The 17,340-nt window shown below is 42.8% G+C and overlaps 2 protein-coding genes across 2 annotated transcripts in view; both read right to left on the reverse strand.

Moving 5' to 3' along the window:
- Positions 1-2,931: 2,931 nt before the first annotated feature.
- Positions 2,932-6,959, reverse strand: LOC129825092 (solute carrier family 22 member 2-like). Its single transcript, XM_055884870.1, has 11 exons — positions 6,537-6,959; positions 6,318-6,421; positions 5,940-6,094; positions 5,559-5,727; positions 5,341-5,455; positions 5,095-5,195; positions 4,747-4,961; positions 4,543-4,651; positions 4,200-4,312; positions 3,870-3,969; positions 2,932-3,719 (listed from the first exon to the last, which is right to left on the reverse strand). Exons 1-11 carry the CDS (start codon positions 6,957-6,959, stop codon positions 3,611-3,613), a joined length of 1,713 nt encoding a protein of 570 aa, XP_055740845.1. The 3' UTR covers positions 2,932-3,610.
- A 533-nt stretch (positions 6,960-7,492) lies between these two features.
- Positions 7,493-17,340, reverse strand: part of LOC129825093 (cation-independent mannose-6-phosphate receptor-like) — a 42,713-nt gene continuing 32,865 nt past the window's right edge. Inside the window, exon 48 of the mRNA XM_055884871.1 lies at positions 7,493-11,915. Coding sequence (XP_055740846.1) covers positions 11,481-11,915 — 435 coding nt within the window. The 3' untranslated portion in view covers positions 7,493-11,480. The remainder of the gene's footprint in view (positions 11,916-17,340) is intronic.

A 17,340-nucleotide genomic window follows, 5' to 3' on the forward strand; every position in this document is an offset into this window, starting at 1 on the left:
AGAGTGGGGAATCCAGGACAGAGTAGCAGGACTGACGAGAAGTCGGACTAGAGACAGGGACCAGAGTCAGAGCGGAACTGTAGCGGAGAGGAAAACAACGTCAGGTAAGGGAAAACAGGGACAACAGGAACAAACGGCTAGAAACATGGACTGACTGAGCAGAGATTACAATCTGGCAGCGTGGAAGTGGCAGGACTGAGTATTTGTAGAGGTCTTGATTATGGAACAGGTTGCAGCTGGTGGGGATCTGCTCTGACTCCAGCATACCTGTCTCTGCCCACACAATCACACACACACACACACACACACAGAGGGAGAGGGAGAGGGAGAGCGCACTGGAGGAGTGGCAGCAGGTCAAGGAGACACTGTATGAGCACTAGAGGGCTTGGCAGGAACAGATGTGACAAGAAGACACCCGTAGCATGTCAGATATAAAATTAAAATGTATTACATTTTGAGTTTGCATCCCAATATTACACTTTGTATACATCACAGAACACTGAAATATAACAAAACCGTTTAACACAGAAGCACCAGATTTGTGACATTAATAAAATTATGTTTATTAATTATGAAATTATGAAAAATATTAATAACATTCCACCCATGAGGCCACTAGGTCATTTGGCTGCAGGAAAGGGCTACGATAAAGAAAGAAATTATAAAAGGAGGTCAATGTAAATCATCTGGGTTGCCATTTGATTAATTGTTCAGCAGTCGTACGGCTAGGGGGTAAAAGCTGTTCAGGTGCCTTTTGGTCCTAGAATTGGCGCTCCGATAACGCTTGCCGTGCGGTAGCAGAAAGAACAGTCTGTGACTTGGGTGTCTGGAGTCTTTGACATTTTTAGAGCCTTCCTCTGACACACTTGGTATAGAGGTCCTGGTTTGCAGGGAGTTCGGCAGTAGTGATGTACTGGGCCATACACACTACCCTCTGTGGCGCCTTACGGTCGGACGCCGATCAGTTGCCATATCAGGTGGTGATGCAACCGGTCAGAATGCTCTCGATGGTGCAGCTGTAGAACTTTTTTGAGGATCTGGGGACCCATGCCAAATCTTTTCAGTCTCCTGAGAGGGAAAAGGTGTTGCGTCCTCTTCATGACTGTCTTGGTGTGTTTGGACCATGATAGTTTTTTGGTGATGTGGACACCTTGAAACTCTCGACCCGCTTCCTCTACAGCCCTGTCGATGTGAATGGGGGCGTGGTTCAGCCCTCCTTTTCCTGTAGTCCATGATCAGCTCTTTTGTCTTGCTGATGTAGAGGGAGATGTTGTTGTCCTGGCACCACACTGCCAGGTCTCTGACCTCCTCCTTCTAGGCTGTCTCATTGTTTTCGGTGATCAGGCCTACCACTGTTGTGTCGTCAGCAAACTTAATGATAGTGTTGGAGTCGTGCTTGGCACCACAGTCGTGGGTGAACAAGAAGTACAGGAGGGGACTAAGCACGCACCCCTGAGGGGCCCCTGTGTTGAGGAGCAGCGTGGCAGATGTGTTGTTGCCTACCTTTACCAACTGGGGGCGGCCCGTCAGGAAGTCCAGGATCTAGACTTTAGCTCGGTGCGGATGTTGCCTGTAATCCACGGCTTATGGTTGGGATATGTACGTACGGTCACTATGGGGACAACGTCATTGATGCACTTATTGATGAAACCGGTGACTGAGGTGGTATACTCCTCAATGCCATCGGATGAATCCAGGAATATATTCTAGTATGTGCTAGCAAACAGTCCTGTAGCGTAGCATCCGTGTCATCTGACCACTTCCGTATTGAGCGAGTCATTGGTACTTCCTGCTTTAGTTTTTGCTTGTAAGCAGGAATCAGGAGGACATAATTATGTTCAGATTTGCCAAATTGAAGGTGAGGGAGAGCTTTGTATGTATCTCTGTGTGGAGTAAAGGTGGTCTAGAGTTTTTTCCCCTCTGGTTGCACATGTGACATGCTGGTAGAAATGAGGTAAAACGGATTTAAGTTTGCCTGCATTAAAGTCCCCGTCCACTAGGAGCGCCGGTTCTAGATGAGCATTTTCTTGCTTGCTTATGGCCTTATACATCTCGTTGAGTGTTGTCTTTGTGCCAGCATCGGTTTGTGGTGGTAAATAGACGACTATGAAAAATATAGATGAAAACTCTCTTGGTAGATAGTGTGGCCTACAGCTTATCGTGAGGTACTCTACCTCAGGTGAGCAATACCTCGAGACTTCCTTAATATTAGACATTGTGCACCAGCTGTTATAGACAAATAGACACCCCCACCCCTCGTATTACCGGACGTAGCTGTTCTGTCCTGCAGATACACGGAAAACCCAGTCAACTATATATTATCCATGTTGCTGTTCAGCCATGACTCGGTGAAACATAAGAAATTACAGTTTTTAATGTCCCGTTAGTAGGATACTTGAAAAATTAAAGAAGAGCCGCACACTCTAGGAGCTCAGATGCAATAATTTAATAACCAACGTTTCGACAGGCAAGCTGTCTTCGTCAGGGTGTAATGAAGACAGCTTGTCTGTCGAAACGTTGGTTATTAAATTATTGCATCTGAGATCCTAGTGTGCAGCTCTCCTTTAATTTTTCAAGTGTTCTGCTCTCTAGATTAATCCGTTGGTAGGATAGTCTCGAACGGAGATCATCCACTTTATTTTCCAGTGATTGCACGTTGGCCAATAGAACAGATAGTAGAGGTGGGTAACCCACTCGCGGACAAATTCACACAAGGCACCCCGATCTCCTCCCCCTGTATTTCAAAATTTTCTTCACGAGAGTGATGGTGTTGGAGTGGTGAGCAGCCACGCAGTTGTGGGTGAACAGAGGAGTACAGGACGGGACTGAGCACGCACACCTGAGGGGCCATGCAAAATCTTTTCAGCCTTCTGACTGTGCCTCGACACAATCCTGTCTCAGAGCACATCAGACAATTCCTTCGACCTCATGGCTTGGATTTTGCTCTGACACGCATTTTCAACTGTGGGACCTTATATAGACGGGTGTGTGCCTTTCCAAATAATGTCCAATCAATTGAATTTACGACAGGTGGACTCCAATCAAGTTGTAGAATCATCTCAAGGATGATCAATGGAAGCAGGAAGCACCTTTCGAGTCTCATAGCAAAGGGTCTGAATACTTATGAAAATAAGGTAATAAAATAATTGTGTGTAGATTGTTAAGAAAACATGTGTATTTAATCCATTTTAGAATAAGGCTATAATGTAACAAAATGTGGAAAAAGGGAAGGGGTCTGAATACTTTCTGAATGCACTGTATATGACGACAACATTACCAACATTTATAAAAAAGCTTGGGCAAAAACGACAACAACAAAAAATCTGTAAATTACTTTAAACACATGATAAAAATAAAAAAACATGGCACAAAGCGCATGATCTGAGAGGAAAATCATACTGTAACTAACGGATAAGTAAAACCAGGAAACATGGTAAAGGTGAAAGAAATCTAAATAAGTTACAATATTTCGCCAACACATACAATCATTATTTCGTATTAGAGACAACAAATGAAACAAACAGGTCATTTTAACATAAAATAATAAAATACTGCTCATCACTACTTTCTCATACTTTCATCACAAAAATGTGAAGTTCCCAGGAAGGAATCAGACAGTCTCAGGTTCTTTGTTGGTCATCACGGCGGTGGCGGTGGGTAACAGCATTATCATCTCCTTCCTCCTCAGCTCTTTACTCCTCAGAGCTTTTTCTTTGCATCTGAGACGGTAAGAGGAACACATACATACACAATGAATAGATTGTGCACCGCTGACATGTTATTGAAATGTTAACCTTACTGTTTGAAAGCATGATGTTTCAACACATTCACTTGTAGAAATAATAGAAACTGATGGGTAGAAATCTCACTTTTCTGGAAACTCAATGTCATCGATGGTGTCAGGAAGTGGCACACCTCTGGTCTCAGGCAAGAGCAAGACCAAAGCTCCAGCCAGAAATGCAAGGGCCCCTGTGTTGTACAACACAAAGAAATCACCATCAGCATATTAGTGCCTGCTTGTATCTAGAAAACATTCCCTAAACAGCTGTGCTTGAGGCTACATTAGCCAAAAGTATTAGTTTCAAGCTCAAGATATTGAGATACTGGTACAGTACATGATTCAACTTCTTACAGCATTGCTGTGTTAAAATATTACTAACGTATGTGTATAATCATCTTATAACATTGTAATTAGGTACCAAAGATGATGAGTGGCAGCTCCAGCCAGATGGCAGCCAGTCTGTAGAGAAGGAACGGGGCCACGATGCCTCCGATGTCACACAGAGTGGAGCACACAGACACACCCAGGTTCCTGAGGATGGAAACAATTGTCACTGTCTGGAATTTCAGCTTTACACAAAACTTTCTGTTATACGTAATGTCAGTATTCAGGAAGGGATTTTAATAGAAAAATAAATAGCTTCTATTCTTCAGTTCATTGACAAGTAATTGAAAATGGATGCCGTTTTTCAAAATTTGAATTGTTATTTAAGTTTACTTCCTGAATTGACTGCCTTCAAAAGCCCTGCGGGTTACCCTTACCTGACAAACGTAGGGTACAATTCAGTGTTCACAAACACCACCATCTCAAAAGCCATGGTGATGCCCAACCGGCCTATGCAGGCCACCGCTGTTTTGAACCAGAACATGTCTGTATGTGCGAGAAAGAAAAATGAGAGAAAAGCGTAATACAAATTCAACCAGGCAGGTCATTGCCATTTGACATCAATGTTATCATAGACTCACTCTCAGGGATCATAGCAGTAATGAAGCAGGCTGTTCCAGCTACAATGTTGGCTGTGGCAAAGGGAAGACGCCGTCCGATACGATCGATGGTAAAGAGGATGAGGAAGGCAGCAGGGAATTCCACCAGACCAGAGATCAGAAAGTCAATGTAGACATTTCCTCCCAGGATTCCTAGACGCATGATAAGACCCTGGTAGACGACAGCACTAGTGAACCTGGAAGAAAGACACCAGTTATTTACTGAGGGGTCTACGGTGGCTGTAAAGGAAATATTATAGTTGTGAGCTGTGACTAATAAGGCTATTAAAGTTCCAGTAATGTTCTTGCTGTTTGTCGAATAGATTTTACCAGTTGAAACTAAGGATGAAGGTGTGTTTTCTCATTTTTGGAGTTCTGATTAGGTCCATGAACGAGGCGGTTGAGGTATCGGCATTGTCGTCTCTCATCGTCTGTAAGTACAGTAGTATTATGTAAGTTACAATACAATCTACTTTATCAAGCAATGGCATCTTTGAGTATCTGTAAGGTACAATTGCCAAATGTGAGTCATTTTAAACTACATTTCAGTTACACATTTCAGCCGTAATTTCTCACCTCAATGTTCTTGGAGAGGGTTTTCTTGTTTTCTTTCGCTATTGCCTCAGTGATCTCCACAGCTTTCTTTGCATTGTGCTGAGAGAGAAGCCATCTTGGAGACTCCGGGATAAACCTGGAAGCCAGAACAGAAAACTCATTATAAAAAGCTTGAAGACATGAAACATAAACTTAAATCTACTTGAATATCTACAGTATGAGGCAGTTCCAGGTCTTACCAGTAGTAGGACAGGAAGAGGATGTAAGGTGCAGTGATGACCACCTGCAACCAGCGCCAGTCTGTGATGAAGTAGGAGATGAGGGGCAGGATGAGAATTCCAACACTGAAGAACATCTGGTAGACGACTCCCACAGTCCTCCTGTACTCTACTCCTACCAGCTCAGTGACTGAGGAGAGGGGAAAGAAGCAGGGCATGAGGACAGGACCCCGAGAATACATAGGGAAAGTGAGGTAGCTTCTGACATGAAGCTGAAATATTATCTCCACAAGAGCAAAACTACAACTTGAAATGTAAATATTACAACTACAATATGTAAAACTACAACTTGATGTAAAATTACAATTTTAGACATTGTTTAAGTAAGAAATGTTGTCTTACTCAGAACATATCCAGCCACCCAGCCTCCCTTGACACCAAAGCCATATAATGCTCGGAAGACCAGCATGGATACCCAATTTGGAGACCATGCTACAAGAATTCCAAAAATCCCATTCAAGAGGTTGGACACCAAGAAGCTCGTCTTTCTGCCAAATCTAAAATGAAAGAGAAGAAGGTACATACGGGGATGTAAATTCAAATTTCATGATTCCATCTCCGCACATACAGTATTTCAGAAGTTTACTTCTTTCATTCAGGGTTCACTCTTTTAGCAAGTCCATTTTCCTTCACTTTGTTGTTTTTAAGTCATTCTAAAAGTCAGTAAGACATCTGCACTGGTGGGATCTTTTGTCTGACCACCCACATAGACTTCCTTACCTGTCAGCTAGGTATCCAATGGCTATGCTCCCTATGAAGAAGCCCACGTTGAGTGTAGCCTGGTACATGTCCACCACCCAGGCATCAGCACACACCAAGTCAAACTGAAATGAACAAATACCTTGTCATTTACTGCCATATTAATCTGTTCTTTGTTCTGACATCCAATTGAAATGAAATGTCTTGAACATTTTCAGGAATATTTCATGAAGTTCTCACCTCTGTCACAAAGGACTGTCTCCCCTTGTAGTCATACTCCCATCCTTCCTTGCAGGAGGTCATGGGAGCTTTGCTGCGGTGAGCGTCAGTTAGGTCAGACTCTGGGTTGTCACAGGTCAGACCCGTAGCGTTCCAGTCCAGTTCATACTGCTCACACTGGCTGTGGACCAACACTCCTGAGTTTTTGACCACCGGGACCGTGATCTTTCTAGTGTCCATCAGGTTCCAGCCACAACTCTTCCGGATCTGACTCACCGCTGAGTCTCGGCACCAGTGCTCTGGGGTGAACCCTTGGAACACAATGCCTACGTAGACACCGGCCCATGGCATGGAGACCATGCATAGCAGGGCAAAGATACGCTTCTGCGATCGGCCGAACTTGCCCGCCTCCTCTAGGATGTCATCAAAAGTGTATGAGTACATGGTAGCAGTTATTTCGGTCTCAAAGACATTTGTGACTGCAGAAGGACATGTGCAGGGTTTTTAACCGTGTGAAGACATCAAGGGTCCAACAGAGAAGTTGACCTTCAACCTACCAGTGACCGCGCAGGCTGCAGACATGGGGAACTTTGAACATAATTTCAGAATGATTAGCTTTTGGTTTTTGGTAAAGTTCCCAATCCAATTACATATTCACTGATGGTCCATCACAAACCACAAAGGATATCCATCAGCTTTTTACCTGGTCTTGGGGAGTTTTAGAAGCAACAGGGTCAAAATAATGATTGGTCTTACAGCAATGTATGCCCACCTCAAGTTTGCCATGCGAGGCCTCAGTGATTTATTACAATAGGGAAACGTGTAGTCACTTAGAAACAAACAGTACTGGTGTACAGTACAGAGACTTCTGAGGTCCTGTTTAATACATGCATCAATGTGTTGAGGTAAAACGGTTGACCTTCAAAAAATCTCCACAATCCTGGAAGTGATAAATGATGTTACTCTTTAAACTGTCGGACAGCTGATCTCTTTTTTATTAAAATAACGCAATATTTTTTTTCCATTTGAAAAACAGACAAAATGCAGTAAAAACACATTTGAGAACATAACATACAAGAACAAAATCACCTCATCAGAATGGAGCTCAAGGAGCCCCTTCCCATGTTTCGTACCCAAATGAATGAACCAAGCAGACGTGCTTTGGTGCTTACAGCAGAGCTAGACATGATGCAACAAGCATTACTCGTTGCATCACTACCACACAGGATGACTTTCCATCACTCCAGAGACGGTACAGTAGCAAGTGCTCTTTCCCCATATCAAAGTACCCTTGTGCAGTTATGTCACAAATTCAATTCATGATCTTGGAGGTGTGGAAACATGAAGATAAATACAAAATGTGATTAAAAAAAAAAAAGCACAAAAAAAAACATGGAAAATATCTTCTGCTGCGGGGAGGACCACCAAACTTGTATCCTATTAATATCGTGTACAAACCTTAATACCCTGAAAAGTGAACCATCATTTTTTGGATAATATCGCTATGTGGCCGGCCGCTTGCTACGGTGTGAATATTAGCTTCAACACTAGTGATAAAACACTGGCATTACAAATAAACTCTCCATCTTGAAGTCTGACTTGAAGTCCAGTCCAAGAGAGAGAACTTTGTCAAAGACTCATATAGTCAGACTTGTTAGTGAGGTGAGTTCCACTTCAAAAGCATTTTGTCATTACTGTTCTGTACCACTGACATTTATGAGACATTGTCCCAACTAAAGATACATGAGAGTAGAATTAGTGACTGCCTGTGTGGTTTGTGTACTGGTGTGTGTGTGTGTGTATGCATGCCAACTGATAAATGCTAAATTCATTTCAAATAATCCATACAGTGAGCTCCAAAAGTATTGGGATTTGAATTTGAAATTATACAATGACTATGAGGTTAAAGTGCAGACTGTCAGCTTTAATTTTAGGGTATTTTCCCAAATACCATACCCCCAAGACATGCTAACCTCTCACCATTACAATAACAGGGAAGGTTAGCATTTTTAGGGGTATAGTTTGTCATTATTCACAATCCCGTCAAGACTCTCAATAATCATGGTAGTATCCACATTAAATGTAGAAGTGTTTAGAAACATATTCTACTCTTATTTACAATAAAAGTGACTCCAAAATACACAATACATTATTACCATTCATTTCTATTGGGCACAAAATAATCTGAAACACAACCAAAACAAACTGCAAATGCATCCAACAAGTTTGTAGAGCCACAAGCTTGATGTAGTCATCGTGTGCTAGGAATATGGGACTAAAGACTAAACTTTTGAATACACACAAGTGAATATGTCCCAATATTTTTGGTCCCCTAAAATGGTGGGACTATGTGCTATAACTTCTAAACGTGCTGGAGTACAGAGCTAAAACAACAAAAAATGTGTCCCAATACTTCACAGCTCGCTGTATTTTCCCAGAAAAATACTCACACTGTGATTGCTGCTGTAACCCCATTCCATGGAGGGCCGAGTGCCTACGGACTTTCACTGTCTCCCTTGTACTTGATAATTATGGTCACTAATTAGTAAAGAACTCCCCTCACCTGGTTGTCTAGGTCTTTATTGAAAGGAAAAACCCACAGACACTAGGCCCTCCATGGAATGAGTTTGACACCCCTGCAGTAGAGAGACTGCATGGGATAGATACCTCTGAGCAAGACTGAAAGGGGATCTCAAGCTCACGAAGAGATTTAATTATGGCACTACAGCTTTCCTTACTTCCATTTATGAGAGATAGCACATGCAGTTTGACAAAAAAAAGGGAGTTTTAGGTCGACAGAAAACTTCCCTTTTCAAATAAACTTAGGTCATGACTTTGACAAGGCAACATCTAGAACCCTCAAACTCAACTCTGGACCTTGAAGCTAGATCCACTGAATTTTTTCATTGTTCCCCTCTAATCAGTGACTAATTTAGACCAGGTGGATAGAAGAGAACACAGGCTCTGGACTTCATAGGGTAAGAGTTGAATATCCCTGCTCTAGAAGCAGAATTAATGTTTAGCACTTAACAGATACAGGAACTAGCTGTGCCTGTGATGTGTATTTGGTGCGCAAGTACAAAACCCCATAATGATTTGAGGAACTCTGAATAATACAACCTAAGAATCCCATTAACCAATGCTATGATTCATGAGCACCACAGTTTCCAGTCCCTTTTTCCCAATAACTTAAGAGGTTTTTCATGCCCAAACCTTGCAAGGTTAGAAGTATAGAGATTCAACGTGAAAATCAGTCCACAAAATTAATTTAAAATGTGAATAAGTGATTCTCTGGAAAATGCAAGTGACAATTTTAATCCATATATGCATAGTGTCTTCAGAAAGTATTCACACCCCTTAACTTTTTCCACATTCTGTTGTGTTACTGCCTGAATTTAAAATGGATTAAATTGAGACTTTGTGTCACTGGCCTACATACAATACCCAATTATGTCAAATGTTTTTAGAAATGTTTACAAATGAATTAAACATGACAAGCGGAAATGTTTTGAGTCAATACGTTTTCAACCCCTTTGTTATGGCAAACCTAAATAAGTTCAGGAGTAAAAATAAGTTTAACAAGTCACATAATAAATTGCATGGACTCACTGTGTGCAATAACAGTGCTGAACATGACTGTACCCCACACATACAGATAATTGTAAGGTCCCTCGGTCGAGTAGTGAATTTCAAACACAGATTGAACCACAAAGACCAGGGATGTTTTCCAATGCTTCACAAAGAAGGGCACCTGCTGGTAGATGGGTAAAAATAAAACAAAACAGCAGACATTGAATATCCCGTTGAGCATGGTGAAGTTATTAATTACAGTTGGGATGGTGTATCAATCCACCCAGTCACTACAAAGATAAAGACATCCTTCCTAACTCAGTTGATGGAGAGGAAGGAAACCACTCAGGGATTTCACCATGAAGCCAATGGTGACTAAAACCAAGTTGAATGGCTGTGAAAGGAGAAAACTGAGGAGGAATCAACATTGTAAGTTACTCCACAATACTAACCTAAATGACAGAGTGAAAAGAAGGAAGAGTGAAAAGAAGGAAGCCTGTACAGAATACAAATATTCCAAAACATGCATCCTGTTTACAATAAGGCACTAAAGTAAAACGGGAAGAATGTGGCAAAGAAATGTACTTTATGTCCTAAATACAAAGCGTTATTCTTGTGGCAAATCCAACACATCAGGGAGTACCACTTCACATTTTCAAGCCTGGTGGTGGCTGCATCATGTTATGGGTATGCTTATCATCGGCAAGGACTATGGAGGTTTTTAGGATACAAATAAATGGAGCTAAGTACAGGCAAAATCCTAGAGGAAAACCTGGGGTGAATACTTATGGAAATTGTATATTTCTGTATTTAATTTTCCATATTACATTCCCTTTGTGATTCTTCTGAAGGCCATTGAAGGCCGAAACAATCTTTTTAAATTTGTCCAATAAAACTCTGTATTGCACATTTCTCTGTCCAATTACAGTATGCATTTCATTTTCCAAAAATGTGCTAAAATTTCGAAAAACATGTTTTCACTTGATCATTATGGGGTATTGTGTGTTTTTAATCCATTTTGAATTCAGGCTGTAACAACACAATGTGGAATAAGTCAAGGGGCATGAATACTTTCTGAAGGCACTGTATAACATTACCTATGTACATTAACTAAATCAAAATGGTCCAAAAACAATTATTTGATGAAAACACCATTTGTCATCAGGAAGGCATCAACTTTCTTTCGAAGAGGGGACAAAAACAAATCTGCTCTTTAAAACTGTAAAACAGCCAAACAGACATTCTGCATCGTTTCCCTTAGAAAAAAAACAAGCCTCTAAGGGTTTCTGCTCCCTTGCGTTGTCATCGTTGTGTGGAGACATTCAAAGAGAGAGGAGAGAAGAGGAGAGAAGAGGGATAATAGTTTAGGTGGACAGGGGGAGGATGGAGAGTCCCTCACACTGTCAGCAGGTCCTCATCGCTGTCATCCTGGGGGTTTTGTTGTTTCCTGTGGGGGGGTCTGTTGTCACGGCGAGGCTTGGCCATACCCCTCCTGTCCCTATCCCCCAGGAGCCCCACCAGGTCCTCGTCACTCTCTTCCTCCAACAGGGCGCTGCGGAGGGGCCCCGAGGATCGGGTCCTGGATCCTGAGGGCCGCAGGGTGGTCCGGCCACCGAGGACGCAAACCCCGGGGACGGATAAGACCTCCTCCTCGCTGTCCTCCTGCTCTTCCAGGGAAAAGGAGCGTAGGGCGGCGGCATTGACGGGCTTGGTGGTGATGTGGCCGTTCTCCTGGTGCTCCTTCCCCAGGCGGGAGGACATGGCTGGGGCCTCAATCTCCTCCATCAGCCACTCCATCTCATCCTCCCCTCCCTCATCATCCATGTTCACCTGCAGGGACAGACAAGACAGACAGGTGTGAGATTTAGCACTGGGAACTCACCACACCAACACCTACAGTCGTGGCCAAAAGTTTTGAGAATGACACAAATATTAATTTTCACAAAGTCTGCTGCCTCAGTTTGTATGATGGCAATTTGCATATACTCCAGAATGTTATGAAGAGTGATCAGATGAATTGCAATTAATTGCAAAGTCCCTCTTTGCCATGCAAATGACCTAATCCCCCCAAAACATTTCCACTGCATTTTAGCCCTGCCACAAAAGGACCAGCTGCCATCATGTCAGTGATTCTCTCGTTAACTTCTTTATGGTAGGGGACAGTATTTTCACGTCCGGATGAAAAACATGCCCAGAGTAAACGGCCTGCTACAAAGCCATAAAAGCTAGAATTTGAATATTATTAATAGATTTGTATAGAAAACGCTCTGACGTTTCTAAAACTGTTTGAATGATGTCTGTGAGTATAACAGAACTCATATGGCAGGCAAAAACCTGAGAAAAAAATCCAACCAGGGGGTGGGAAATCTGAGGTTGGTCGATTTTCAACTCAGCTCCAATTGAAGATACAGTGGGATATTGGTAATGTTGCTAAGGCTTCCACTAGATGTCAACAGTCTTTAAACCCTTGTCTGATGCTTCTACTGTGAAGTGTGGCCTAATGAGGGGGGATTGAGTAAGGTCTACCCTGACCTGAACATGCGCTGACCATGCGCGTTCATGTGAGAGCGAGCTCTGTTCCATCGCACTTCTGAAGACAAATTAATTCTCCGGTTGGAACATTATTGAAGAATTATGTTAAAAACATCCTAAAGATTGATTCAATACTTCGTTTGTCATGTTTTTAACGGACTGTAATATAACTTTAACTTTTCGTCCGTACTTTCCGCTGGACTTGCCTGCGCGTCGTGAGTTTGGAAAGTGTACTGAACGCTAGAACAACAAGGAGGAATTTGGACATAAATGATGGACATTATCGAACAAAAAAAACATTTATTGTAGAACTGGGATTCCTGGGAGTGCATTCTGATGAAGATAATCAAAGGTAAGTGAATGTTTATATAATGTTATTTCTGACTTCTGTTGACTGCACAATATGGCGGATATATTTGTGTCTTGATTGGGCTCTGAGCACCGACCTCAGATTATTGCATGGTTTTCTTTTTCCGTAAAGCTTTTTTGAAATCTGACAGCGGTTGCATTAAGGAGAAGTGCATCTAAAATTCCATGCATAACACTTGTATTTTCATCAACATTTATAATGAGTATTTCTGTAAATGGATGTGGCTCTCTGCAAAATCACCGGATGTTTTGGAACTTCTGAACGTAACGCGCCAATGTAAACTCAGATTTTTGGATATAAATATGAACTTTACCGAAGAAAACATACATGTATTGTGTAACATGAAGTCCTATGAGTGTCATCTGATGAAGATCATCAAAGGTTAGTGATTCATTTTATCTATATTTCTGCTTTTTGTGAATCCTCTCTTTGGCTGGAAAAATGGCTGTGTTATTCTGTGAATAGGCACTCAACTAATATAATTGTTTGGTTTGCTTTCGTCTTAAAGCCTTTTTGAGAATCGGACACTGTGGCTGGATTTACAACAAGTGTATCTTTAAAAGGGTGTAAAATACATGTATGTTTGAGGAATTTTAATTATGGGATTTCTGTTGTTTTGAATTTGGCGCCCTGGAGTTTCACTGGCTGTTGAAGAGGTGGGACACTACCGTCTCACGTACCCTAGAGAGGTTAACACAGGTGAGAGTGTTGACAAGGACAAGGCTGGAGATCAATCTGTCATGCTGATTTAGTTCGAATAACAAACTGGAAGCTTCAAAATGAGGCTGGTGCTTGGAATCATTGTTCTTCCTCTGTCAACCATGGTTACCTGAAAGGAAACACGTGCCGTCATCATTGCTTTGCACAAAAAGGGCTTCACAGGCAAGGATATTGCTGCCAGTAAGATTGCACCTAAATCAACCATTTATCGAGACCTTAGTGCTGCTTTTGATACCATTGATCACCACATTCTTTTGGAGAGATTGGAAACCCAAATTGGTCTACAAGGACAAGTTCTGGCCTGGTTTAGATCTTATCTGTCGGAAAGATATCAGTTTGTCTCTGGATGGTTTGTCCTCTGACAAATCAACTGTACATTTTGGTGTTCCTCAAGGTTCCGTTTTAGGACCGCTATTGTTTTCACTATATATTTTACCTCTTGGGAAGGTCATTCGAAAACATAATGTTAACTTTCACTGCTATGCGGATGACACACAGCTGTACATTGATGAAACATGGTGAAGCCCCAAAATTGCCCTCGCTGGAAGCCTGTGTTTCAGACATAAGGAAGTGGATGGCTGCAAATGTTTCTCTTTAAACTCAGACAAAACAGATATGCTTGTTCTAGGTCCCAAGGAACAAAGAGATCTTCTGTTGAATCTGACGATTAATCTTGATGGTTGTACAGTCGTCTCAAATAAAACTGAAGGACCTCTGCGTTATTCTGGACCCTGATCTCTCTTTTGACGAACATATCAAGACTGTTTCAAGGACAGCTTTTTTTCCATCTACGTAACATTGCAAAAATCTGAAATTTTCACTCCAAAAATAATGCAGAAAAATGTATCCATGCTTTTGTCACTTCTAGGTTAGACTACTGCAATGCTCTACTTTCCAGCTACCCGGATAAAGCACTAAATAAACTTCAGTTAGGATTCTAGCAGCCGTATTTAGCACCGACTAGAACCAAAAAATGTGATCATATTACTCCAGTGCTAGCCTCCCTACACTGGCTTCATGTTAAGGCAAGGGCTAATTTCAAGGTTTTACTGCTGACCAACAAAGCATTACATGGGCTTGCTCCTACCAATTTCTCTGATTTGGTCCTACCGTACATACCTACACGTACACTATGGTCACAAGACGCAGGCCTCCTAATTGTCCCTAGAATTTCTAAGCAAACAGCTGGAGGCAGGGCTTTCTCCTATAGAGCTCAATTTTTATGGAATGGTCTGCATTTCTAGCTGTTTGGGGTTTTAGGCTGGGTTTCTGTACAGCACTTTGAGATATCAGCTGATGTATGAAGGGCTATATAAATACATTTGATTTGATTATCAAGAACTTCAAGGAGAGTGGTTCAAATGTTGTGAAGAAGGCTTCAGGGCACCCAAGAAAGTCCAGCAAGCCCCAGGACCGCCTCCTAAAGTTGATTCAGCTGCGGGATCGGGGCACCACCAGTACAGAGCTTGCTCAGGAATGGCAGCAGGCAGGTGTGATAGCATCTGCACGCACAGTGACGCAAAGACTTTTGGAGGATGGCCTGGTGTCAAGAAGGGCAGCAAAGAAGCCAGTTATCACCAGGAAAAACATCAGGAAAAGACTGATATTCTGCAAAAGGTACAGGGATTGGACTGCTGAGGACTGGGGTAAAGTCATTTTCTCTGATTATTCCCCTTTCTGATTGTTTGGGGCATCCGGAAAAAAGCTTGTCCAGAGAAGACAAGGTGAGCGCTACCATCAGTCCTGTGTCATGCCAACAGTAAAGCATCCTGAGACCATTCATGTGTGGGGTTGCTTCTCAGCCAAGGGAGTGGGCTCACTCACAATTTTGCCTAAGAACACAGCCATGAATAAAGAATGGTACCAACACATCCTCCGAGAGAAACTTCTCCCAACCATCCAGGAACAGTTTGGTGACGAACAATGCCTTTTCCAGCATGATGGAGCACCTCGCCATAAAGCAAAAGTGATAACTAAGTGGCTCGGGGAACAAAACATCGATATTTTGGGTCCATGGCCAGGAAACTCCCCAGACCTTAATCCCATTGAGAACTTGTGGTCACTCCTCAAGAGCCGGATGGACAAACAAAACCCCACAAATTCTGACAAACTCCAAGCATGGATTATGCAAGAATGGGCTGCCATCAGTCAGGATGTGGCCCAGACAGCATGCCAGGACGGATTGCAGAGGTCTTGAAAAAGAAGGGTCAACACTGCAAATATTGACTCTTTGCATCAACTTCATGTAATTGTCAATAAAAGCCTTTGACACGGGGGCGGAGCTAGCATGTTGGAGTGAACGGCTGCGTGTGAGAGGCTCCTGCAACTTTTTAGCGAAATAATCTAACTTACCCTACTTTATGATACTTTTTACAACAAACGTTTCTTTCTAATACAACATCGTAACTTTCTGTGTAAAAATGCCGAGTAATAAGCGACCAAAGGACAATAAATCCACATCGGAGGCCTACTCCACACCAAAAAACGAGACAGACATGGCGGAAGGCACAGGCAACAACGTGACACTTAAAGAACTTACCCAGGCTTTGGGAGAACTACGTGTTGCTTTAGCTGAGGATCTTAAGGCTACTATTGCTGAACTGGACACCAAAATCGAGGGCACCATTCGAGCGGTCGCTTCGCAGGGCCAGAGTATTGTGGACCTTGAGAGGGCTTCTGAATTCAGCGCTGGTAGGATCGACGAGTTAGAGAAGCTGTGCTCGTCACTACAGGGTACTGTGCAGAGGCTTTCTGTGAAAGTGGTCGACCTGGAGGGCCGTTCCAGACGTAATAACCTTCGCGTTGTTGGTCTGGCAGAGGGGGTAGAGGCGGGCTCTCGCCCCACCGACTTCTTCGCCAAGCTATTGAAGGATGCAATGGGATCGGACGTTTTGGCTTCGGACCCCCAGCTGGACCGTGCACATCGCGCCCCTGTCCCAGTGCCTGGACCGGGTCAACGCCCTCGCCCAGTAATCATCTGTTGTCACAGTTTCAAGACCAAGGATCTTATCCTGCGCGAGGCCCGAATGAGGGGCAACCTGTTACATAAAGGGCACCCCTTCCGTGTCTATGATGATTATGCGCCCGATGTGGCAAAGGACCGTGGCGGCTACAGAGATGTCATGGCCAAACTCTACAAACTCCATCTTCGCCCAGCCTTGCTCTTCCCTGCAAGACTAAGAATTACCCCGCCCTCTGGTGAGAAGATGTGGCTCTCCTCGGTTTTGGACGCAGAGAAGTTTATCCGGGAACATACGCCAATCCCCCGTACAGGTTAGAGTGCCTTGTCATTGTGTGTTAGGGTCTGCTCATGGAATCGAATCCATACTAAACCATAACGGGTGAAACCGTATTGAACGGTCTCAACAAGGGCTACCGAACATGTAAGATGCTGTGGAGGGCGGTCTTGGCTCTCAATTAAAGTCACTTTCATTCTGGCTGTGTTCAGAGCGATGCCTATTTAGGATGCCTTCCAGGTTTGATCATTGTCACTTTCGGATAAATATACTTATATTCCCCCTATTTTTTTTGTTTTTGTTTCGTTATTTATTTTTTAACTCTTACATTTATTGTTATTACAATACCATTTATTTAAAGCTTGCAGGGGACTGGGGGTGATGGTGGGGAAGGGGC

The sequence above is a fragment of the Salvelinus fontinalis genome, chromosome 27, assembly GCF_029448725.1.
Source record: "Salvelinus fontinalis isolate EN_2023a chromosome 27, ASM2944872v1, whole genome shotgun sequence".
NCBI classification, from domain to species: Eukaryota; Metazoa; Chordata; class Actinopteri; order Salmoniformes; family Salmonidae; genus Salvelinus; species Salvelinus fontinalis.

Coding starts and splice junctions, on each gene's coding strand:
- LOC129825092 (XM_055884870.1), bottom strand. CDS start 6,959: ATGTACTCATACACTTTTGATGACATCCTAGAGGAGGCGGGCAAGTTC. Junction 5,456..5,558: donor CTCTTCCTGTCCTACTACTG/GTAAGACCTGGA, acceptor TCTGGCTTCCAG/GTTTATCCCGGAGTCTCCAA. Junction 5,196..5,340: donor CCCTCTCCAAGAACATTGAG/GTGAGAAATTAC, acceptor CTGTACTTACAG/ACGATGAGAGACGACAATGC.